Below are 26,078 nucleotides of genomic sequence, written 5' to 3'. Positions count from 1 at the left end.
TTTTTTTAAAAGTGGTAAAAATTTAGGCTATTGCGCGCACTTAATTTTTTTACTTTGGTGCTTTATAGTGGAAAATGCTTTCATATATCTTGTAATGGAATTATATTAATTGTGGCCAAAAATGATTTAAAATGAAACCAGAAATCAAAATTTTAGGCGCGCCGCGCTTATTTTCTTCAATTTACATCGTAGTATGAAAATCGAGCGCTAACGGAAATACTGTCATAATTTTACTAGAATATGTTAGTGTTGTCATTACATTTCAGAAATCATTTCACCTTATTTGATAATCATTTCGATGTGTTATTTGATTTTTATCTATGTTTTAATGTATTCTCAGTGATGTGGAGTACTCATTCATAATAATTCCCATTGTTTATATCATGTGCTTTATCGTCAAAAGTCGACTATGTGTGACAAACTTTTTAATCTTAATTTATAAGATAGTATAATCTTAGCAAGGACTTGTGAGATAGTTGTAAGATTTTGAATGCAATCCTTTTCTTTATATCCAACCAGTAAAAATTGATCAGTACATCCTCAAGATTGTCATGTTTATATTTCATAGCCTATGAGATTCAAGTCATACTGGTAAATTTGACGTTTCTTCTAAAGTGCTGACTAAAGGCTCCGCTCCACGTGCTTTCAACTGACCCTTTACGTACAGCAATTGTATATAGGTTCAGTTCATCAGCTGATCACCTCAGATTAATGTGAAAATAGGGGTAACTGGACAACAGCTGAATTCTTTATTTGTGAGGTGAATTCATGCAGTTATCATGTTCGCACTTTGGCTAAAATTGAATTTAAATGCGAAATGACCTTTTGCATCAGTGACTCATAATCTTCATGAAAGGCCTTCATAGGGTGCAGGTGTCGACAACTAACACAGAATAGAATCCTTAGAAATAAGGTTATGAGCTCCTTTGTCATAAAATTAGTAGCTATTTTAGATTTAATAACAATAATGTCATAAAAATAACAATGTCAGTTAATGAATCTGTTATAAATAAATATATGTTGAATAAAACTTTGAACTTCGTCTCTAGAAAACGTTTAAACATATTTCCACCGTCTAACTAGCAAATCTTACAAATTCAATAGTCCTATCAAAATTATTGGAGAGTCCAAATCTGCCTGTCAATCAAAGTTCTTGATAAATCTACTGATGCCAGGCATCAGCTGTTAACACAGATTAAGCCATACATTGCAAGCAACCACTTTCACAATTTTGTTTCTCTGAACAGTACTGTTCCTCAAACTTGAACTTGAGCCTTTTTTCAGTCTGTCTCAGAAGCAACCATCACACCACGACGTGGTCATGGTCCTTATGACAATAAATACTAAATAGTGAGTAGTTACATCCTGTCGAAAAGTGGGCGAAACCAAAATATTCCTAATTTATACAACACAGCCAAATTATATAATTTTGTCTAAAATCACGGTTATGAGTTTTTGATGCGTTTTTATCATTGTCTGAAACAATACGATCACGTTCGTGTTGCTATGTCGATATTGTTATTTATTTTTAAAAGAAAAGAAAAATCATTTGTTAAAATGAAACTTTTGTTTTTATGATTGTGCCGTGCCTCACAATAATATTGGTTTCAATCAAATAAGTCTTATCTTGCCACATACCTTTAATCGAGAAGCTAGACAGCACGAGTTTGGAAGACCTTTATCTTTCCTTAATAATCTTCGCTATCCAATCTGTTCCCATTTAGTAGAAGCTTCCCATTTAATATAAGTTTAAATTCTCAATTTGCTACATTTATCAGGATGGCAGATGATGTTTTCAGTATTGGTAGAAAATTAGATTCTATTATCAAGGCAAAAGATTTCAACGAGGACAATGTTACAGATTTACTCAAAGCCCTACAGTCCCTCCCCATGTCCCTCGAGATGCTGCAGGTATTTGATTTGTATAAGGTATTTCATTGTGCTAATATTAATAAATTGTATTATTTATACCGATAAATAATGTATTAAATTGGTATCCCAAAAAATACGACCAAGTGATCAGTTTGAAATCATTATTGTTATGGTCATGTGCTGCCTGATAATTACCAAAATAAACATTGCATAACGAAACTAACCCTTACAGAAAACACGTGTTGGATTATCAGTGAACACGATCCGAAAGAGAACCGAGAACCCCGAATTAGCTTCCCTCACCAAATCTCTCATCAAGAGTTGGAAAAAACTTGTACCAGGTAGGGTATTTTTAATGTATTATTATCAAACATGTACTGTCAATCTTTCAAATGTCAACAATCCTAAAATAATTTAGAACCGAAACGTGATCCTTTGTAAAATTATATGTCCCAATAGTCAAATTGACTTGTACTCAAGTATAAAGTTAAACAATTTACTCCAATAACCACGGTCACTAGCAAGTTCTCTCAAATTGAGAATATCATCATACGACTCCAGCAAGATGAAACGCTTCCAGAGGTCAACCTTCAGGTGGTGTAGGAGGTTACGTCTGTGAGCCCCGAGTCTACCAACTTCACTACACATCTCGACAGCAAAACACAGCGCAGCTTGAGCTGGTGATCTTTCATCGCTCCTCAGTATGTGTCCTAGCATCTTCCACCTAGATAACTCAGCACGCTCAGACATAGGGGTAGAGTTACTCTGTTTGTAGAGGGTATCTTTGGACATCATACTGCGTGGCCAGCTGACATTCATGATCTTTCTGAGGTGGTTACGGTGACATGCATCTAGTTTGTCCCAGTACGATTTAGGCATTCCCCAGCAACTAGAGTTATACATGAGGATAGATACTACTTGAGCCTCATAGACCTTCAGCTTCTTCTGTAGGGGGATCTTACTCTGGCACCAGACCTTCTTGAAGTTCTGGAATGCTACATTGGCTAGCATGATTCTTCTGGTGACATCTTTCCTACTTTCTAGCAGAGAACCCAACAACTTGCTACTGCACCATTCTTCATTCATTCTAAGGGGTTTACCATCATCCATGACCTCATCTTTCCCAGCTATGTAGACGTGTACAAACTCTGTCTTTGATTCATTAATATTCAGATTCCACTCTTTGAACACCTTAGTAGCGATAGGGAGGAGGGCTTCTAGAGCATCTTTGTCTTCACCAAGATAGTCGATGTCATCAGAGTAGGCATCTTCTTCAGGCATGCCGCTAGGGCTTATAGGGGGGGTTGGTCGCAGCGTCACGGCACGCAGGTGGTAGCAGGCACCAGCTAGAGTGACTGTGAAACAGAGGCCTGAAACACTATCACCTTGGGGTCCTCCATTGGTGCTGATGAATACAAGGGAGGTTTTTTAATGTATATGACTTTTAAATGAGTGTTTTTCCACAAGTTTATTCATCGGTTTGAAACCAATTATCCATTTCTTTTACTCTACGTCGGTTTTTATCTTTCAGTTCCTAACACCAAACCTAAAGAAAACTTGAAATCAGAAGAAAAAGTAGCGCCGGTAAGTTTCAAATTATTCACAATCTTACTGATTATAAAATTTTTTAAATAGCTCTTGGTATCCAATGGCAATTTCTTTTCCAAAAAGAAATGAGGCGAACTGTTCTGTAGATAAAGATTTAAATATTTAATAAAATAGAATATAGATAAGGATAGTGGCTGGTCACTGGTCACTGGTTATTGTTTATACTATAACAACTGCAGTTATTTTCAAAGTAGAAGATGTTTATAAAAGGTTTATAAAAGGTGTTTTCAGGTGAAAGAAATGGAGCCAGCTCTTGCTCTCTCCCCTTCTCCAAAGGAAGAGGAGGATCTCCCAGAGGGTGCAGAAGATTTGCAGGACCCAGTCAGGTAGGCAGTCAGACCTTTTAAAGTGTTAAATATGTTAGTATGTTAAATATGTTAAATATGTTAAACATGTTAAATATACATTAAAAATATGTTGGATAGATTGGCGCTTCGTTTGTTTAGTTCATTGTCAGAAAGTTAAACACGAATTAGATTTTAATTTAATGCAGTTTGTAAGTGTTTCGAAATGAAACATAGAATGGTATTTAAACGATGTGCTTCAATTTAAATTGATAACATTGTTTAATAAGCACCGTTCAGGAACAAATGTAGAGACCTGCTATACAACGCAATGAAGAAGAGAAGGGTTGAGGATGGTGGCGAAGCTAAAGTCAGCGTGTATCAAGTAGCGTCTGATATTGAGAAATGTATATTTCAGGAGATGAGGGGGACTAATATGAAGTATAAAAACAGGTCAGATAAGAAATATTAATCATCCATAGTCGACATTGTTTGTCTTCAATATTTTTCGCAAATAGATAAATAAATAATAATAAATAAAGTCAAATTTCATACAGCACTTTATCGGTAAACATTTGGTTATACTTTCTTGGTAATGTTTGGTGATGCCTTGACTCGGTTTCTTTAACACTTCATGTCGATAGACTTTTAAAATTGAAAAGCTGAAGTTTGAAAAAATGTACCTCCCAGGATCCGAAGCAGAGTGTCTAACTTGGGAGACGAAAAGAATCCAGATTTCATAACCCTGGTTTTAACTGGCGGCGTGTCGGCCGAGATGGTTGCTAAGATGGCCCCTGAGGTGAGATCTTTGCTCAGTATAAACAATATATATTAATTATTGATAATTAGTTGTTGCTTGGTTTCCCAAAAAGTGCTCAACTACTGCAATCAAGCAGGAGCATTATTTTTCACTCGAAAATTTACTCTTCTCGAAGCTCAAACTATACTTGATTTTAGCACGTACAGGATTGTATGTGGTTAGTGGTTGAGGTCTCCTAAAGTTATATATACCCTCTCGATCTCAACCACCAACTTCGAATCTCTCCACGACAGAGATCGCATTTTATCATATACTAACTTTATCCTATCAGGAAATGGCAAGCCAGAGGATGCGAGAAAAAAGGAACGAGTACCAGAAGGAAGCGATAAGAGAGGCGCAGATAGCAGTAACAAGCGGAACTAAAACCAATCTCTTGACTTGCGGGAAGTGCAAGAAGAGTGATGTGCTTTATAATCAGCTGCAGACGAGAAGTGCGGATGAACCCATGACTACTTTCTGTGTTTGTGAGCACTGTGGTCATAGATGGAAGGTACGTTTTAGAAATTTTATTGATTAGTAAGTTTAAAGTTAGTTATAAAGTTGATTAGAGTTGATTAGAGTAAGATTATTATTTCTTTGGACAGAAATTTCGTCTCATTTTTTGTTGTTGTGATGTGCCCCAAAATAGTAACCATTATTATTTCAGTTCTGTTGAAGTCCTCCAAAACCGACGAAATAGTCACAAACTACTATCAGCTATGTTTCACGCTATCGGCAATCAGATACCTGCACAAACTGCAGACCAAGTCAAAGACGTTATATTGTTTTTATCGAGGATTCGATGCCATTTAGCGTATTACATATTCTTTTAAGTTTTATCTTGACTGTATTTAAACTGTATTTTACACAATTTAAGATCAATTTAATCTCGCTGAAATCCTCATTTAAAACTGTTGCAGTTAAGCCTCATCCAATTAAATTATTGCAAGCTGAAAGCGCTGTTTCTACTCTATTTATAGAATATAAATGTGAATACGGTAAATAGTAATAATAATAATTAGTAATAATTAGTAATAATAAATAAATCGCAGCATAATAAAGAACATAAACTCACTCAGATATAATAAATTGTGTGCATTTTTGCACACGTGAGGCATTTAAATAACGTCCAGTGTTATTATAGCATGATGCAGAGTGTGTGGTATAATACAGTTTTACAATTTGATTGACAGTCATATTTAATCAAACTAATTTGTTTGAACACTATTACTATTACTGATTTGTATATTATTACATCTTTATCAGTCAATGTCCCTTAATAAATATCCTTACTACTTTAATATGAAAATAATAAATAACTCCATATTAAAGATCTCTAGTAAAATGTTGTAACCATATTATTTATCCCAAGCAAGATGTTGAGCTGCTCCAGAATTATGCTGCGGCAGGGTCTGTGCACTGGTGCCCGCGCACTAGCAGCTCCTATCCAGTTCACCAACTACATCCATACTACCCATGTCCAAAAAGACGAGACTTCTGCTTCTGGGGCGCTGATTGAAGCCGCCAAGGGAATGAGGGTTATCCCCACAAGAGGCCAGGCTGCCAAAGAAAAGCTCTACGGTTTCGTCCAAGTAAGTAATCATTGAGTATTTATCCTATTCCTTGCTATTACTATCATGGATGAAAATGAGTCACGATTCTAATTTAGCTTACTCGGACATTGTCAATGGCCATTGCAATGTGGTATATTTCCCCCCTGTAAACTGCCTACAACAATAACAATTTCCTTTCACCAACTAATTCTATAAAGGGATTTTTTGGCCCGTCATAATTTCCTTGCTAGTTGTCTGGATGAATAGTTTTCTTCCTCCGAGAACTCTCCTGGCTCCCATAGAGACAACCTATTGCTAGTTTGAAAGGTGTATTTATTATCTAAGCATCCGACTGGTAATGTTCTCTGTCAGCATTTAGGAACGCGCGCCGGACACGCACCTACTTTACGCGCGGTCCGATACATAATTTCTCCAAACTAACGTTTGCATTCGTGGGAATAAGTTAAAAGCTAGTTGAGCCAAGAACGATTTAATAATCTACTTGCGAAGAAGTTCAAAATTTTACAAGATGTAAGAAGAATTACGAGCTTAAAAGCGAGGCATCAAATGACGTCGGACAGGCGACAATTTGTACAATTATAACTTATAACGATTGCTTTTCAGGATTTGTGTAAACAGAACTTGGGAGAGGAAGGTGCCCGTTACTTCCCCTTCGCCCTTGGTCTCTTCACCACCATCGGTTTCTGCAATGTCACAAACCTTCTGCCTTACATCGAGATGCCTACTCAGGTACATTTCAGATATCAATTTCATATCAATTTCACTTGCCTCCATTCGAATACTTTTCTGACTGGGCTGATTGAAATCATAGATTTGAGAATTGAGAATGTCATCTCAGATATTCTGTCTGATATAAACTTTGCAACTGCAAAAAAACATCGTCATAACTTTTAGATTATCGGGTGCACAGTGGCTATGAGTACCACTCTGATCGCTGGGCTCACAATAAAATGCATCGCAAAACACAAGCTGGATTTCGCCTCGTTCTTCTTCCCTCCTGGAGCACCTGTTGGGTTGGCACTGTTGCTTGTTCCTGTTGAGACGGTGAGTTTTTAAATTTATCTTCTTGTTGTTTTCGATTAAAAAACGATACAAGAATTTTGAAATACGACTGAATATAATTTTTAATGAAGAATTTTGATATTTTTGTTGACACATCTTACGAGCCAACTTCATTTGATATCACTTTTGTTTAACGTAGTTAAAGTATCCTTATCATATTTTGCTTATACATCTTGTTTACCTTAATCTAATAATGACTTACAAAATACATTTTTTTCAGATCTCATTCTTCTCTCGGGCTGTCTCCCTTGGAGTTCGTCTTGGAGCTAACCTGACTGCTGGCCACATGATCCTGCATATCATCTCTGATTTCGGTGCCCAGATGCTGGCTAGCGGAACTGCAGGTGGCGCTATCGGTGGGGTCCTCTGCACCGCAGCTCTAGTCCCTGTGTGTATTCTGGAGATTGCCGTCGCTGTAGTACAGGCCTATGTGTTCTGTATGTTGACCACCATGTACCTGAACGACGCCCACGAGCTTCATTGAGCAGATAAACTGATAATAAAATAGTTCTTTTCATAAATTATTCGTTTGAGATTATTGTATGATGATGTACTAATACTTCGACTTCGCTTTTGGTAATCTCGCTTTACTCAATTCTCAAAGATTATGGCGGTGCAACGATTTTGAAATGAAATTGGAAATACGAAAGGGAATTAATTTTAGTGGTCGTTCACATATTGCGTAATAATTTTTTGGAACATTTTTACCCCCCCCCCCCTCCCCAGTCCCCCCGGCCCCCCCTCCGTAATCAGTTTTACACATAGCTATTGTGTCAAAATTACGGTAGTGTAATCATTCGGAAACGCCCCCCCCCCCTCAGCTGATTACGTAGTATGTGAACGACCCCTTCCGATGGAAACTACATTGCGATGAGGGTGAGGGAGGGGTTTCAAAATGATTACACTAGTGTAATTTTAACACAAAAGCTATGTGTAAAACTAATCACGGAGGGAGGAGGGTGTTAGTAAGTGATTTAAGTTAATATGTTATTAAATTAAAATGCAAAAGCATATCATGTATTATATAATATATTACTACAAACTACCCAAACTATGAGTGGGCGCACGCCGCACACCATATCTCCACAGAACTAGCATGTCCAACTTGATATACGTTGTTATGTATCACGTCGTACTCGTGACCCCCATTGTCGTTTCACAAAGGGGTCGTTCACATATTACGTAATCAATATTTGAGCAATTTTTAATTTTACCCCCCAACCGTAATCAAGACCCAACCCCCCCCCCCCCCCCTCCTGACAGCAATATTATTATTACGTAATCATGGCCTGACCCCCCCCCCCCCCCTTGACTTTTTTCCTAGAAAACACTTTTCTCTACGTTTCATGCTACCCTGATCATGCTATCGTGATGAGCCGAAATCATTGTTATGATATCCGGCCAAGCACCTTCTAAACTACTTACTATAATATAGCCGGATATTCGATCAATTTCTAAATTTTATCACTATCAGAGTAAAATTGAATGTAATTTGGATTAAAATATTGTCAAATTGTTATCATTCTAGAGGGTAAAAAAGAAAATTTTGATTACGTAATCAACGACCGAAACCCCCCCCCCCCCCCCCCCCCGTAGTCAACCGTATGCATTTGGAAACCCCCCTCCCCCCTCGGCTGATTACGTAATATTATATGTGAACGACCCCTAAGACCCCAAACTAAGACACTAAAAAACTCCTTTTAGCGTTTCTACGATACAGGGGGAGCCGCGCGGCGGGTCATAACGTATGACAAGATATACGTATGAAATAATACGTATGCAATCATGGTTGTATAATGTATAGTACTAGCTTGATTCTGCATGCAATTGATGTCATATGTACGCCGAGCAAAATCAAACTGGGAATCATTTAAGATAATTTTCGAGGCAATAAAAGATATGCAAATAAACAAGTTGTGGAGCCGTCACAAGTTTACTCTTTCTTTCTGCATTTTGTTAACTATGTTATTTTGACTAATAAGATCGTGGTAGCGTCTTGGTGGCTAAATGTAATTTGCACCGTAATTATAAGGTTACCGCAAAAGAAGATCGGAAAGCTTTGTCAGTTCTTCAGATCGTTGATCTCGAGCAGAATGAATTCAATTATAATATAAAGCAGATCAAGGTCACCGCAATTTATCCATTATCGAGGACCGGCATTTTTCAAATAACTCTGCAACTCAAAAGTTCTTAACTTTCGTCTGATGACGAAATTGTTGCGCGTATATAAACCCAAGTACATATTTGGAGGAGAGCTTACATATGAACAGTCACTAACTAGTAGACAGCAGTGACTGATATTTAAGCAGCATCACACTGTTTTATTTGTCACAACATTTCTACACGTATAAGTGATAAGGTAGTTTTTTAAAATTTCTTATCAGGAGAAATGTTGTGTCTTAAATGTTGCTTTACTCATTTCCAGACGCATTTGTTCAGAATACAATAGTTTGCGACCACGCTTATGAATTTTACGTTCATATTTAATTATATTTTCCTTGTAAGATTTCATATTTAATTAATATTTATTTTCCTGTTAATGTTATTCATTCTGTTGTTTACAAACTAGGAGCCAACTGGGAGCTGATTGGACATTTGGTTCGTTCACTGATTCGGTCTGCTTTCATTTTCAATATCTAGATCTGTCGAACTTGTTTATTGAACAATTAGGAGTCATTTATAAGATTGTTAAAAAATAAGCTGTCACAATTATATTGACAATAATATGAAATTTCACCTAACAACCGTGACTGTAACTGTAAGTGCCACACTGTGGTCCACACTGACACACTAGAAGTATCCCAGTTTGTTTTAGTTATGCAACTATAATAGAGTTCAACTAATATATCATAATTCTTCCACTTCTTTTGTTGATATTCATGTCCGTCAAATTTTGCTTTTACGGGAGGCCAGCCATTACTGTGCCTTGCGGATTTCACATCTATAGGGGGTCAAAAGGGCAGGGTGGTAATCGCACTATATAGTGACAACACAATAGTAACAAGCACTTTATAGTGACTGTTCGTAATACTAATAGGGTTCGGTTTTCCTCTATATACTATATATGTTGCGTTTATAGCCGGGGCCCGGGGGATACACAATTTTGGACTCGAGGCTTCCCCCTGGTAATTGGTAATGCGATCTCGGAAGGCAGACCTCCCCTTTGCAACGTACGACTACGAGCTCGGAAGCTGAAGCTCTCGATACGGGAGGTACTAATCGAGATTGCAGATTGACTCGGACCGAAAATTTTCCAAGTCAAAATTTTTTCAAAGTTTTTCTTAAAACCACTTTTCTTAACGTGTCATGCTATACCCGGCCCTGTTCATTATTAGCCGAAAATTTTTTTGTTTTTCAAACTCCGCACCTAGTCAAACTATTTTTAATTTTTTAAGGATTCGAGTTAAAATGTAACAAAACTATGCATTTCAAGATTTTAGAAATCAATTTTTAAAAGAAATATCTGGCAAAAACCCGGCAACATTTTTGAAACCGAAGCCGGAGCCGGAACCGGATATTCAATATTGAAGCCGGATATCCGGCCGGATCTGGATTCAGCCGGATATCCGGTCGGTTCCTAATCAGAAACGTCGGATTATATTGAAAAATCAACCATACTTTTTTATACCTTTATACCAAATGAAACGAACAAGTTATCCTAATCCAAAAAGCTAAAAACTCAAAAGTCACCGCTTGTAATCATTTTATTGATAATTAAAATTACTTTTGGTTCTTACGAAACGTTATACAATATACATGTACTTTATGATAAATCAAAAAACTGCTGATCAGCACCGATATAACCAAAACACAAAACATTGTTATATTAATAATAATACAGTAATTAATAATAATTCGAGTTTACTGAATTTCTTGTCCTCAGCTCAATTTATAGTCCAAGTCCTCGATATTTACAACTGTCTATTATGAATGGTGGCTCAGTGGCTTAGTTGGTTAATTTGCTTGTCTACTGGCCCTGACGTTGCGAGTTCGAATCCCAGTTGGGCCAAGATTTCAAAATTGATGGACAGCCGTCATTCACCAAACCATGGTGTGAATGGTATATTGGCTCTCATAAGAGCTGCGAAAATAACATGAGTGTATATGCCTGGGGTTGCGTCCCGACTATGCTGGCGCTGCAGGGAAATCTGTACCGAAAGGACCGTGGCCGCACCGCAAAATAAAAGGAGATCGGCCCCTCGATCCTAGCTTGCTAGGTTCGCCATTGTTGTTGTGTTGTGTTGTTTCTCGATATTTACAACTGTCTAATGACTTTTCTTTTTGGAAAACGAAATTAGATATATACAGAATAGTATTACAGGTTATATATTATCAACATCATCATTGCAAAAATAAAACCCAGTCCATGGGACTGAAAAATTAGTTGGCTTTCGATTCGAAAGAGTTAAATTCTAAATCGTCCATGTTAGATAATTCATAAGTTTTGTTTGAGGTATTTCTTGATCCTCTAAATCTAATGCAAAATAAAATTAATTTCCTAATTAAACATGATAATTTACACCGATAATAATTTATAATATCGTTGTAATTCTGCTTCTTTTTATAAGCAATTTTATTGCATAGAAGTTTCTGATTCTCAAATGTCCTGGCTTGAGGTCCTATGCCTTTGATGGTAAACGATCCAGATCTAAGTTGTACCGCAATCTGATAGAATCCCTGAATTCAGATTTATTTAGAACGAAACCATGTTTTCTAAGTGGTAAACATGAGAGCCAATTTGAGCCCCATGGTTCGCTAATCTGCTCCAAAACCCTTGCAGTATCCTTATCAACCTTTGTAAGTATCTCCTCTTGTTGTTCTTTATATTCCAAAACACGCTGTTTTAACATGTCTTGGAGCTCATCTGTCGATTCCGTGTCGGTTGTAGCAAGAGATTTACCTTTCATGGAATTTACCAGTCCCCGGGTTACCAAAAGCGATGCAGCATGTTCTTTTTTCGCAAGATACTCCAACTGGTGTATAAGAGATACTGGACAACCAAATATAGTTGGAATAAGCTTATTATTTTGTCAAGAGGGCCCAGTTGGACAATCTAAGACAGAGACTCCCCCCTATAAACTTTTATTACGTTAAGTTTTATCTTATTAAGTTTTTATCATATTAATTATATTAATGGAGAAGTTAATTAGCCAGGAAATAGATATATATATTAACATGGAGTAACCTTATTAGGGGCAATTTACCCAGCTCCAGTATACCTTCTTATCGCTCTATTGATAATTAATCGAGGGCTATATATATATGGGATACGAGAGCACTAGAGTGCCTCTTTAACAAGTTATTCAACTTTTACCTTTACAACCTTGATCTCACGGCTTTCAACCGTTGAGTAATCTAACCTAAAACGGGTTGCTATTTTATTTAAGACTTAGTTATTCTTTATATATTATACCCTAAATTACTATCAAGTCACATTACTTTATCCTACTAGGATTTCATATAACTTGTCTCCTTTGTACTCACTTCAATATCAAACTAAATACAGTCCCCTTTTAAATTCAAACCGAGTAGCTCTACAAGTGGTGGAGAACCCGGGCAATACACAGTCTTTTGCTCCTTTTACCCCTTACCAATACGCTCTACGCTTAGTTCAGTGCATAGAGTTAATTAGTCAAGGCCTTTCATTGATAAATCTACCGGATCATTTTCACGAAGGTCATCATTTTGTACTGCTAGGATTGTCGTATTTTGAAGAAACGTTTCAATTACTCACACAAGACGTTCGACCTCGATTGAACGTATCATTTACTTAAAGCTAACTATCTACGTCTCCGTTGTTAATTTAACGTTAGCTCAAATCAGCTCCTCATTTTATCATACTCTCGTAACCTCACGTGCTGTTTAACTTACTTTAAGTACAAATCGTACGATCATATTTACCGAGAATGTCAGGAATAGAAGAGCTTGGTCTTAATGAGGACCAAAAGTCAAAGGTCGAAGAGTTCATGCGTAAGGTAAAAAGAGAGGCCTCTGAGTCTGCAGTGAACGAGGCTAAAATGGGGTTTCGAGCTGGAGTGGCAGGCTCCAGGAGACCGGATCCATTTGACCCTTCCGCTATGAACATTACTACCTTTTTCGACACATTTGAGCCTTACCGTTCAGTTACCGGCCTAGAGGGAAATCAGGCTATAAACACGTTTCTCACGTACCTAGACTCTAAATCACTTAACACCATCGTGTCCATCCCAGGGCTCACCTCGAACTGGGACAGTTTCAAAACCATGGTGATCAAGGCTTTAAGCTCACCCAGAGAAGCCGTTCAAGCCAGATTCGAAATAAAACGGGCTAAACAAGGCTTAGACGAGACTGTTGCTCAATTTGGAGAGAGACTAAGGGACCTCGGTAGGCTGGGCTACACTGTTGAGGAGCAAGTCGCCATGGAATCCATTTTAAAGGACGCTTTATCAGGAGGAGTCCTCCGTGACGAGATTTCAATCCTGCTGATCGGTAAGGAGGGTACCTTCGCCGAATGTCTCGAAGAGGCTGTAAAGTTAGACAGTGCTTATCGAGCTAGGTTCACACTTAAAGAAGGTGATAAGGTGACACTGTCAGTCTTGAAATCCGAGCTGGTCACTCCTGAACTACCGCCTGATAACTCTGTTCTACCATTTCAACACGCACCTGCTCAGGCTAACGTTAGTTTTCCACCAACTAACAATGCTACCGGAAGTTACTACACCAATGATCGTGGATTACAATTTGGTAACTCACCAATAGTATGTTATAGCTGCCAAAGGACTGGCCATATAGCATCTCATTGCCCCTTACGTGAACCTCGACAGTCAGCACCCAGATCTCGTAACATCTCATGTAATTTCTGTGGCATACAAGGTCACATAATGAGAGAGTGTAGGAAGAGAGCCAGGTATTTACGGAATCAGCAGCATACCGGACCATTAGCTTCAGAACCTACCCAACATCCTGAAAACCCTACTGAGAGACCCTATCAGCATAACACTTTGGGACAGGCCCAGCCTAGGTATAATAATCAGAATGTTCCGTACAATGGCTCAGCTAATCTACCCTACGAAGGTCGTCAACGAGACAATTACAATCACGCGAACCACTCATCTAACTTTTCTCGACCCAATAGTGACCATCAGTCAGGCCAATTTAATGCTCCTACTGCACACGCTCCAAAAAACTAGAAGGTCCCTCCCCTAGCGGGAGGGTCGATGCCCCTGGCTCCATAGAAATAGATCAAGTAGACGTCAATCAACCAGTGAGTATACGGGCATGTGAAGGACACGTGTATCTACATACTTGCATCTTTGGGTATCCTGTCACTGTATTAGTAGATACCGGAGCCAGCATGAACCTAGTTAGTGAGGATTATGTTATAAAACAGGGCCTTCTTTCTAAACTTACACCAGCTTCTTTTAAACTGATCGGAGTCACTGGTACTCCACTCCAGGTCTTAGGTATAATATCCGAAGCCGAATTTAGGTTAGCCAGCTCTCTATTTCACGCTGATCTGGTAGTCACGTCGAAATTGAGTGAAGACTGCATCCTCGGGCAGCGTTTCCTCGAAAAATATAATATGGTTATGGACTTTGGCCAGAAAACACTGAGCAACTCCGCCTTCATAGCAAGCCTTAGTGACAAACCTACCCCGAAAAGATATATTCTTAGTTGCTCTGATAGTACCCTTGTCTCTAAAATCAAGACCGTCAATTGTGTTGTGTTAGAAACAGGAGGTTTAACTGCTAATTACTCAGGCCCTTGTGTTTTCGAAGTATCACCGGAGGCCGCGTTCCTAAGAGATCCTAATTACGTGGACGGCATTACTCTGTTTGTTGAACATGGACACACAGAAATAGCTGTCTCCTGTGGTGACGAGGCTGAGATTTGGTTACCTGAAGGCTTTGTGATGGGCTCTTTAGTTCCATTGAACCCTAATATTAATACAGTCACTGAAGAAGACCCTGATGGGTTTTACACACCTAGTAACATAGTTGATGGCGTTAAGAAACAGTTCCAATGGGAAGATAATAATCCTCGTCGTATAGAAATGATAGTTAATGCGTTGGGACTACCTAGTAATGAGAACCTTAACGAAGAAGAGAAACAGTTGGCATATAAGATGGTAGCTGATTTCCCCGAAGTTTTTGCCCTAGATAGAAGTGAACTAGGGTCCACCAATATGATACATCATGAGATACCCCTTAGCAGTGATAAACCTGTGAGGGCTAATTACCGAAGAGTGCCATTTCACCTGAGATCTGATTGTCTTAATGAGATTAGGGAGCTATTAGATGCGGGTATCATACAACACTCTTCTAGTGACTATAACTCACCGGCCATCATCCTCAAAAGGAAGGGTAAGACTAGAATTGTGATCGACTTCCGTCAGCTCAACTCCATCTCCAGCCGAAGCTACTGTAGTGTACCTGCTGTGAACACCATAACAGCTGGGTGCCACGGGAAGAAGTTCTTCTCCAACCTTGACATGAAGGATGGCTTTCTACAAATCCCCATTAAACCTGAACATAGAAAATACACTGCTTTTGCTATACCTGGTGTCGGATTCTATGAGTTTGTCAGAATGTCATTAGGCTTGTGTGGAGGGCCTAGTTCCTTCCAGCACTTACTGGATCGTCTTCTAGTGGGGCTTCCTCCAGAGACGGCGGCAGCATACATCGACGATATCTTATCTGCCAGCGTAACTATACCAGAGATGATCTCTAATCTTAGGACCATATTCGAACGGATACGCCCCTCAGGCTTGCGATTCAATCCCTCAAAATGCATTTTATTTAAAAAGCGCATCAAATTCTTGGGCACTTACATTTCTGAGAAGGGCCTTGAAGCCGACCAAGAAAAAATAGAAGCTCTGATTAACATGGACGTCCCTCGTACTAAGAAACAAGTTCAAAAATTCATTGGAGCTGCATCCTGGTTTCGTCCACATATTGATAACTTTGCAGGGCTGGTGAAAGGCCTTACTGATACACTCAAGGGTGAGAAGTTCGTTCTGACTGATGAAGCAGTTAGCAGTATTGATGTCCTAAAAAGTGCCTTAACCTCACCTCCTATTCTGTCCTTCCCCTCACCCGATTTAGAGTTCGTTCTTATGACCGATGCTAGTGCTTACTGTATAGGAGGAGTGATCGGACACATGGTTGGCAAGGAATTTAAACCCATCGCATATGGTTCCAAAATACTGTCTGAGACTGAACAGCGTTACCCTTCATTTAAGAGAGAGTTCCTTGCACTAAAACATTTCGTGAGTCACTGGCGTTATTATCTTATTAATAAGAAGTTCACTGTCTATGTTGACATGAAAGCCATAACCTATGAGAATTTCATGAAGAAGACTAACTGTGCAGTGATTATGAGATGGATCCTAGAGTTAGCTGACTACGATTTTGATATCAAATACAAAGAAGGAGCACTCATGGAATTACCTGATCTTTTGTCTAGATTACCTTCTAAATCGGACGGTCTGTATGGATGGTGGTTACAGCATACACCTCAACAACACGATCACTCACATTACCCTAGTCACAAACCTCACTCTACTGATTCTCCTAAAGATCTTAATTTAAACTTAGATAGCCCTAGAATAAGGACAGTTAATTTACCTATTGTTAACAACCGGGACACTCGTACTGCTTTTCCCAATTGCGATTATCACATCGATGAATTTACTCTACCTTATTTGTTCCAGGAGATCCTGGTCGATCCTCACCCTCAGGACACACCGTATATTTCCACAATCACTCATAATTCCTCTGAAAACACTAATTTAACTGTTTCCCCCTCATCTTCTGATTCAGCGGACATCTCCGCTCCTGCTGCTTCTAACCTCGACACTGCTGATGCCACTCCTGGAACTAACGAAAGGTGGAAAGAAAATCAAGGAACCTTTGAGAACCCCTTATCTGCTTACAAGAGCAGTATAATTCACGAAGCACAGATCAAAGACGATGATCTCAATAAAGTTAAAGAATGGCTGACAGATGGAGGCAAACCACCTAAAGATTCTGATCGATCTGCATATAGTGACGACCTCAACTATTACTATCAGATGTACGAACACTACTGCCTCAGCAAAGATGGTTCAGTATGCTACAAGCATTTCTTCAGAAATTCCAAGAAGTTCAGGGAATTGCTCTGTGTACCTAAAGACACGAGAGACTCATTGATGAAAGACAACCACGACTCCGACTCCTGTGGTCACCTAGGACCAGTCAAAACTCTACACCGACTACGTGAAAAGTACCACTTCCCTTACCTATCCAAAGTTGTGAAGCTCTACTGCAACACCTGCGAGGTCTGCTTCTTAAACAATCGCAGTTATCTGAAGAAACCGGGAGCCCCTCTCAAGCTATTCACTGCAAGTAGGCCTAACCAGTTCCTCAGCATCGATTTAATAGGCCCCATTAATGGTCCATGCCGTCATAAGTATATACTGACCATGAAAGACAGATTTACCAAGTTCGTGCAACTGTATCCTTTGACTGATGGAACCTCAGCTAAGATTGCTAAAGCTCTTATGGACTCCTGGTTTTTTGTGTACGGTATCCCCGAAAAGTTACTATCTGACAAGGCTAATAACTTGACTGGTGAGCTGATGAAGTCCATCTACTCGATTCTCAGCATAAACAAAGTCCAGACTACTGCCTATCACGCCAGAGGGAATGGAGACTGCGAGCGAGCTAACAAAGACATTGCCATAATACTGAAGAAGTTGGTTAAACATAAATACTCATCTTGGCCTACCAAACTGAATGCTGTCGCTTTTGCCATGAACAGTGCAGTTCATGCTTCTACTGGATTCACTCCGTCTCGATTACAGTTTGGCAGAGAGTTGCGGACACCGGCAGACCTAGTGTATGACACCACTACAACTGAAGAGTATAAATCAGAGACTCACCTCGCTTATGCACAATACCAGGACCTGCGTGTACTGTTTGATCTGGTGAGATCCAACCTGGGAACAAGCCAGCAGTTGCAGAAAGCATCCTATGATAAAAAGAAAGGTTTTCACACTACCTATTCCGAAGGAGATACAATAGTAGTCTGGATCCCACTAAGCCCTTCCGTCAAAGATTTCAGGAAATTCAAGAACAACTATAGTGGACCTTGGATAATCAAGAAAGTCCTCACTAAATGGACCTACCTGGTACAGCACTGTAAGACGGACAAAGAACGAGTAGTCCACTTTGATACAATGCGACTTGTTCCTGCTGGTCTCAGGACTAACCAGACTCAACTTGACTGTTCCAAGCCGGACGATCCTGGCCCGGCTCCGGCACCGTTATTGAAAAAACGTACTACTGATGAAGATGAAAACTTACCTATGATGAAACTAATGATGGGTACAACTACCTCAACTCGAGTAAAAGATAAAGAAGAAGACGAACAGTCTATTACTCCTGATCCTGGCACGAGCACGCAAGAGATACCTTACAGCCTCAGAACTAGGGTACCAATAAAGTACTCAAAATAAAGGCTCTACTCGCTAAAGACCCACAGTTCACAAATTAGTGATTATACCCTCAGCACTTTGTTTATTGCTCGCACGGGTTGGCACTCTGAGTGGATTATGGTCTCCTATAGTGGTTGGTCCGCATTAGGAGGTAGCGCCCCTTAGCTAACCAACCCGCGCTACATATTCGAGCACTGTGATTTACTCATCGGGCCAACATGTATTTGCTTCATTGCTGCTGTAAAAATCCATAATCACTTCCTGTAAACCCTTAATCCCTATAGGTCACATGTGTCATAATGTGTACTCTCACTACCTGCCTTCCCTACCTGATTATAGGCAACACATTGGCCGTTGCTAAAAAAGAGTCTACTAACCACGACTACATGGTGACCTCTGCTTCACCATTTATCTTAGAAGAACTGGGTCTAGCGCTCCTTCCTCAGAACATCCTTGCTCAAAGCACTGAAACTGTTTTTCAGTCGGTTTTCCTAAAACTGGCTGTACCTAAAGTACCGATACAAGCGTGTGCTCTACCTTGCTCACCAAACATGACCCTGGTCTCGAGCATGCTTAACCCAACTGATGGCTGCTGGATTCATCAACTCGCTGTTATTGAAGCCGGAGTACTAGAGATACTAAAAGAGAAGACTTCAGCAGACTGTTTCGTCACATGTTTACTCAACAAAAGATGTGGACTTTTCGCATATGACTATGATGCAAAAATCTGCACCATACAGACGGGAAAGTATTACCGTGCTAATGCTGTGGATTCAAGACTCGTATCGTTCTCTACTAGGATGGACTGTATCCTGGAAACTCAAAATGTAACTAAAGAAGAACTCTGCGGAAACGGAAATCCACTATTTGATTCACTGGTGAAAGCTACCTTATCCAACCACAAAGAAACAGTTGATCACCTTATACAGAAGTTTGAAGATGTCAAGGAGGCATACGATCTCAATCTGACCTCAGTATACCTACCACGAAACAAGAGAAGTTGGGGTAGCCTGGACTTCCTAGAAGACATACCTATAGTGGGGCACCTCTACGGAATCCTAAAATCGCCTTCAGAAAACCGGAAGCTAAAAGAACACCTGCACAGTTTGGAATGGAGGTTCTCTCAACTTGCTTCGGTCGCACAAGAAGAAATGACGAATTCCAGAGAATACCTGAATGAAATACTGGAATTATTTGAATCTGGACTTAAACAGATAGAAGAACAGATGCATGGAATCAAGTGTGATATTGCGTCACTAAGCTCAGTAGTGATTTATCAACAAACCTTGAAGAATTTTGAGTACAAGCTCAAGCAACTGTTTTCCGCACCGGTACACGGTACGCTAAAGACGAGTATACCACAAGTGTTATCTCTTGACGACTTAAGAATTGTAACCCAGAACAATCCTAACTTTGTGGACACCTTGTACAAGGCCCAACCTGAAGTCCTCTACAGGGTGGGAGAACTATACATGGTAAAAGCACAAAGCCATCGCAACCACCTGCTGTTCCACTTCCTGCTTACAGCACCAAAACTTAAAAGTGGATCCATCTACCAAACATATACACCTGTCACAGTACCTGTTCAAAACCTACCTGACGAACTCTGCTTCTCTGTTGACCTACCTCATACCATTCTACTCAGGGATAAACAATTCTACGCAGCTGATACCACTGATTGCTACACGAAAGACGACATTACGTTCTGTCAACAAGACTTCGGAGACAGATTCTCACCTAGAATCATTAATTCAAAGGCTACTCATCGTCAATGACGACCGGTTCCACTAAGATTTAATTTACCTAACAGAACAGTTTAAATTATTTTACAGTTTAAATTATTTTACATTAATTTTTCAATACCCTAGGGAGGGTTTTATCTTATCTAACGTTTAAGGGGGAGAGTTGGACAATCTAAGACAGAGACTCCCCCCTATAAACTTTTATTACGTTAAGTTTTATCTTATTAAGTTTTTATCATATTAATTATATTAATGGAGAAGTTAATTAGCCAGGAAATAGATATATATATTAACATGGAGTAACCTTATTAGGGGCAATTTACCCAGCTCCAGTATACCTTCTTATCGCTCTATTGATAATTAATCGAGGGCTATATATATATGGGATACGAGAGCACTAGAGTGCCTCTTTAACAAGTTATTCAACTTTTACCTTTACAACCTTGATCTCACGGCTTTCAACCGTTGAGTAATCTAACCTAAAACGGGTTGCTATTTTATTTAAGACTTAGTTATTCTTTATATATTATACCCTAAATTACTATCAAGTCACATTACTTTATCCTACTAGGATTTCATATAACTTGTCTCCTTTGTACTCACTTCAATATCAAACTAAATACAGTCCCCTTTTAAATTCAAACCGAGTAGCTCTACACATATAAGAGCTGATACCTAGTGTCCTCATAAAATATGTAAATTTGTGGCGGACACCGTGCGTAAAACAAGCGTAGGCTGCCTGAGGCTGTGATTTGGCAAACTGTACTAACTTTTTAAACAACTATCTATAAAAAAAATGACGCGTTATTTACATGCTCCTTTATATTAAGAATGTTTTCTGTTTTTAACAAGATACATGGTCTTCCTGATCTGGACCTCGATTTTCATTTAGACTGATTTTCCGTTTTTCGTCAGTGTTAATATTAAGATATGTAGGAGAAAAGGTGTTAAACTTTGTCTGATCAATGTCTCTTTCATAATCAAAATGGTGATAGTACGTCATGTGTATTGATAACCATTACTTGAAACTTTTGAATGCAATCTTATTATCAATGCTCATGGTTTTAAGCGTTTGATCCAAATAATAACAATCAAAATGAAGTGAAGGTAAAATTGCGAAATAAGAATCTTTAGATACTGTGAACTATTAGTATTACTTATCATTGCAAAACTCGTTTTAAATTATTGATGTCTTTTTCAAGATCAAGATGGTCATATTACGTCGTATTGAAAGCGTATCTTTTATTAACTGATAATAACGGTTATTTGTTAACTATTTGGTGCAGCTGTAGAATACTAATGACTAAATTAATCATCTGGCAACTTTAAGTTATATAATTTAAAGTTCCCAGACGGTTGCGTAAGCGAGCAAAATGAGTTACAAAGAATGAAATACACATTAATCAATCAATTATATTATTATAAAGACTTGTAGCGAAAAGCAATTTGCCTTAACTACTTTTCCGTACAATCCTTAAACTCTGTTTATACTATTTGTCAGCTGTCATAAATTCTTGGGGACGTTTATGTAACGGTGATGCACTATTAGGTCGCATGATTTTATCAGCTGTCATTACCAGACTTCCTATTATATTTATAACTGTAAAGGTTCTTACCGCATTTTCGACATTCTGGTTTTATTGACCATCCCTCAACAAATTGACACGTGACTTTCTTTTCGCAAATCAGAACGTAGCGGTTTGGCCGTCATTGTAACGACTGTGTCCTCTCTCACACTGCCACCGGGTGAAACTGTTCCATTCTGTACTCAATCTTACATTTAAATTAGATATTAAACAATTTGAAATTATTTTCTGTATGCCAAGCTTGCCTTAATTTCAATTGAGGATTGGGCACCGTTTCAGCATCAATGTTTCTTTTGTCTAAAACACCACGTTCATTGTACAATAACATAATAAAGGTATCATATAAGAGGTAAGCGTTTATACTGTAGACAGTCGCACAGGCCACAACTCAGTTTGCGAAAAAAAGGACAGGACAACATGCTGTCAGCAGTGGAATAACGAGCATGGCTGGACGGTTAGGATTTCCTAACTGGCCCCTCATTACGTCACCAGAAATATAAGAATGTAGTTAATTGCGAAAGCTCAGATAGGATGAACTTTCGCTCCATTCTTATATTTCTGGTAACGGAATTCCTTTGGTTTCATCACGAGTCTGTTTACATTGTAAATGAAAAACACAACGCTTGTGCTTAAATTTCCGATCCAGTTTTATTTCAGTTCCTGACCAACGCATCAAGTTCCGCCAAACAAGTTACACTAACTCATTTGTCTTTATACACGCTGTCCACGTTACTGTTTATCAAATTACGGACTACCGAAATGTTCCGTGTCGGTTTCGCATCATTCACATGCAATTGCGTGCCAGTATGTTTGTTTCCTTTCAAGGTTCTCTTGTTATTCACTCGTAATTATGTGACTGTGTGTTTGTGTTGCTAATTGCTCCGTGTAATCCGAACATTCCCCTGTCATTTAGCTCGCATTTAACTCTGAGTTTGATGATTTATATTTCTGAATTCTTTTTACTGTTGCGCTATAATTTATTGATTACTAACGTTAGTTATACTTATAAAACTCTAAGTTTGATTATATTTATTTCCGCATTTTTTTAAATGTTTCACTATAATTACTATCGTTAGTTATAATATTCATAGAAAATTATTTAAGTTATCCCTTAATTAAAATCGAATTCCTCAATTAATTATGGGCTGAGTTATATAGATTTATTTTACCTTTTGTATCGATAGTTGAAATCTATATTCAGTTTAATATAACTTACAATTCTATTTTAAACCGCTAGTCTTGAAAAAAGAAGCAGTCCTGGTAAATGATGGGGTCGCGTGAATATGATGAATATCGTCAAAATGATGTATGTCCTGCGGAACTCTCTGATCTCTCTGATCTCTCTGATAATGATACCGATAGCGAACCCGAATATTTCACAGCTGTTAAAAGGGGTCACAAAAAAGACGGTCTTGAAAGACTGGAAAAGTTGGAGAACAAATTCACTTACTCTACCGATGAGGTTAACAAACAAGGTGAAAGAAAGTGGGGCCCTCTCCAACTAGCTGCTGCATTTGGAGACGTAGACATTGTGAAGGAGCTGTGTAAGTACACACGTATTGATCTAGTACAGCAGGATGATGATGAAGATACGCCGCTCCATGCTGCTGCTTATTGGGATTATGATAGCACGATTGAAATTATCTTGAACACAGCTAAGGATCCAGATGAGGCGAGACGTGCTATAAATAAGTCTAACAAAGCCGATGAGACTCCATTTACTTTTGCCGCAACACGCTATCATAAAAAATCATGTGCTATGTCCTCCTCTTACTAACACATTTCATTTCGTTCATCCTGGGCGAAATCCTGGCACAAAGGATGTGGAAAAAGAAAAAGACAGTGGAATATTTGGAAAATTGCGAACGAAAGAGGCAGTGAACAATTTTGAGAAAATGAATGAACACATTATTAGGTATCACAAGCGAAACGGTCAAGGCAAAACTTCTATCAATATCATGATAACTAAAATGCCAGATTTGGTATCCGAAATCCTGGATAAATCGATAATCACAACTAAAACTACTGTCCTCACTAAAAGTAGCAAATGTTCTGAAAATAAGCATGAAGACATTCAGCGAGTCATCGTTGACTTCGGAGCATTGGAAAACTACTGCGAAGAGGAAAAATTGGGGAAAAAAGATGAAAAGGAGCCTTTTGTGACTGTCAATGTGGAGAAGGAGGAGGGGAAGGAGGAGAAAAAGACAAAGAAGGAGGAGGAGAGGGACAAGAAGGAAGAGGAGGAAACAGGAAAGCCTCTAACTTCGGGATATTATAAGCACGGTTCAAACCCGCTCCAGATCATGGCAAAGATGAATCATAATCTTCTCACACATCCAGTGGTAGAAGCTTTGATCGTTACAAAGTGGGAAAAGTTTGCCAGAACTTACTTCTACATTTTCACTTTCCTTCTTTACCTTATCTTCTTCTCTGTGCTGATGGGATACCAGTTCACTCAAATCAAACCATTTGAACTTTTGGAAAATGATAAAGCTATTAGATCCTGGATTGAAAATTCTAGCCATACTTGTGATGAATTTCCCGATGGCTGCTCAAAGAAGAAATCTGTAGAAAGTGATATCTTTGGATACATACTTTTGATGATGTCTGCTATTCGCCTATTTCTTGAGCTTCTGGATCTCCTAGATAATGTTTTCAATGGATCAGATCTTGATAGTGGAAGTAACAGCCCTCTTGAAACTGGCAAAGCGTGGTTACAAGGTTTGATGAACTATCTTATTGACCCTGAGAACTATTTAGAGGTTATCTTATACGGCAGCTGTCTGTTCTTTTCTCTCAATGTGCTGGAACCGCAAAGTGTCATGTCCCCTTTTCATTGGAAGATTGGAGCTCTCTCCGTTCTAACCAGCTTTATTAACCTCCTCCTTCTTCTACAAGTATTCCCGAATATTGGAATATACATCATCATGTTCTTCAAAATAGCATGGACATTCGTCTCAAAGATATTATCCTTGTTAGTTTTCTTCTTGATCGCCTTTATGGTGGTATTCCACATGCTGTTGAGCCACACAAATGTTTTTAGGAAAATACTATCCGCAGATGCCATCTTCAAGACCTTATCTGCGGGAGTATCTGGAGTCGAATACGACGATTACGCCGATCAAGAAATGATTTACCCAACAACAACACTGGTGGGTCTCATTGCTTTCGCTCTGTTTGTCCAAGTTCTTTTCTTGAATCTTGCAACTGCTTTGGCAATAGGAGATGTGGATGCAATCCGAAGTGGAGCGGAAAAGGCCAAAAACGCACTTAAAATCAAGCACATCTATAATGCACAGAGAATAGCGAATCTTGTACAGTGGGTCGCCAAACCCATCTTTTGTGGAAGTGCTCTAAACTTCGTGGAACATCAAAAACGATTCCGAAACATGCCAGCAAAGAGATTTAAGGAAGATCGACTTAAAACTATCCAAACATTTACAGAGAAATACACGAAATCAGAGAAAACAGAGATATGTACAAAGACATGCACAGGGAAATGCACAGATAAATCTGAAAATGTGGTCATTCCATTTTCAGATTTTTATAAAAAACATTATAAAGGTGAATAAACTTCGCCGCTTCGACGCGCCGCACGAACTAGCATTCTTGCTTCGCATCGTCGATTCTTGCTTCGCATCGTCGATCGTTGCTCTGCTTCGCAGAGCAACGATCTCGATGGGTTGACATCGTCAACCAAGAATAAACTCACGATTTAAGGTTATTTGCTCTTTTGAAAGAAGGAGATTTTATAACGGGTATACATTTCAACTATAAGAATGTTTAGACCTTTATTTTTAAGACAGAGGTGCACTATATTTTTCTTAGCACTTATCAGTCTTTTGCGATATTATACAAGTTTAAGATTGTTTTAAAGTTTTTAAGTAATACAAGATAATAATAATCACTAACTCGCTTTTGAGAAATGCACGCTTGTTTTTAAAATATTTACTTACAGATGTTTTTGCGTATTAAAATATATTGTGAATCTTTTATAACACTATTCATTAACTTTTAATCTATGTTTGCATTGATCTTTGATTCACGATGTCAATACTTCGCAACTCGCCGATCTGCATACGTGTGGTTGCATACG

The 26,078-nt window shown here is 38.7% G+C and overlaps 4 protein-coding genes across 4 annotated transcripts in view; all 4 read left to right on the top strand.

Annotated features, from left to right (window-relative positions):
- Window positions 1-7,779, top strand: part of LOC134822924 (ATP synthase subunit a-like) — a 28,887-nt gene extending 21,108 nt beyond the window's left edge. The window contains exons 2-5 of the mRNA XM_063834202.1: window positions 5,934-6,155; window positions 6,741-6,866; window positions 7,032-7,181; window positions 7,420-7,779. Of these exons, the coding sequence (XP_063690272.1) occupies window positions 5,940-6,155; window positions 6,741-6,866; window positions 7,032-7,181; window positions 7,420-7,683 (756 nt within the window). The 5' untranslated portion in view covers window positions 5,934-5,939 and the 3' untranslated portion in view covers window positions 7,684-7,779. The remainder of the gene's footprint in view (window positions 1-5,933; window positions 6,156-6,740; window positions 6,867-7,031; window positions 7,182-7,419) is intronic.
- LOC134822799 (protein ABHD13-like) overlaps window positions 1-26,078 on the top strand; it is a 948,842-nt gene that overhangs the window by 572,871 nt on the left and 349,893 nt on the right. The window lies entirely within an intron of this gene.
- Window positions 1,773-5,800, top strand: LOC134822923 (transcription elongation factor A protein 1-like). The gene is made up of 8 exons (XM_063834201.1): window positions 1,773-1,911; window positions 2,105-2,213; window positions 3,404-3,456; window positions 3,712-3,806; window positions 4,065-4,217; window positions 4,455-4,563; window positions 4,856-5,074; window positions 5,231-5,800. Exons 1-8 carry the CDS (start codon window positions 1,780-1,782, stop codon window positions 5,237-5,239), a joined length of 879 nt encoding a protein of 292 aa, XP_063690271.1. The 5' UTR covers window positions 1,773-1,779; the 3' UTR covers window positions 5,240-5,800.
- Window positions 23,878-25,554, top strand: LOC134823629 (transient receptor potential cation channel subfamily A member 1 homolog). The gene has a single exon (XM_063835163.1). It carries the CDS (start codon window positions 23,878-23,880, stop codon window positions 25,552-25,554), a length of 1,677 nt encoding a protein of 558 aa, XP_063691233.1.

Source organism: Bolinopsis microptera, chromosome 11, assembly GCF_026151205.1.
Source record: "Bolinopsis microptera isolate Bmic1 chromosome 11, MBARI_Bmic_1.0, whole genome shotgun sequence".
Taxonomy (NCBI): Eukaryota; Metazoa; Ctenophora; class Tentaculata; order Lobata; family Bolinopsidae; genus Bolinopsis; species Bolinopsis microptera.
The sequence above is the reverse complement of the archived record's forward strand: the minus strand, read 5'-3'. Positions and strand labels throughout refer to the sequence as shown.

Coding starts and splice junctions, on each gene's coding strand:
- LOC134822923 (XM_063834201.1), top strand. CDS start 1,780: ATGGCAGATGATGTTTTCAGTATTGGTAGAAAATTAGATTCTATTATC. Junction 2,214..3,403: donor TTGGAAAAAACTTGTACCAG/GTAGGGTATTTT, acceptor TTTATCTTTCAG/TTCCTAACACCAAACCTAAA. Junction 3,457..3,711: donor CAGAAGAAAAAGTAGCGCCG/GTAAGTTTCAAA, acceptor AGGTGTTTTCAG/GTGAAAGAAATGGAGCCAGC.
- LOC134823629 (XM_063835163.1), top strand. CDS start 23,878: ATGAATGAACACATTATTAGGTATCACAAGCGAAACGGTCAAGGCAAA.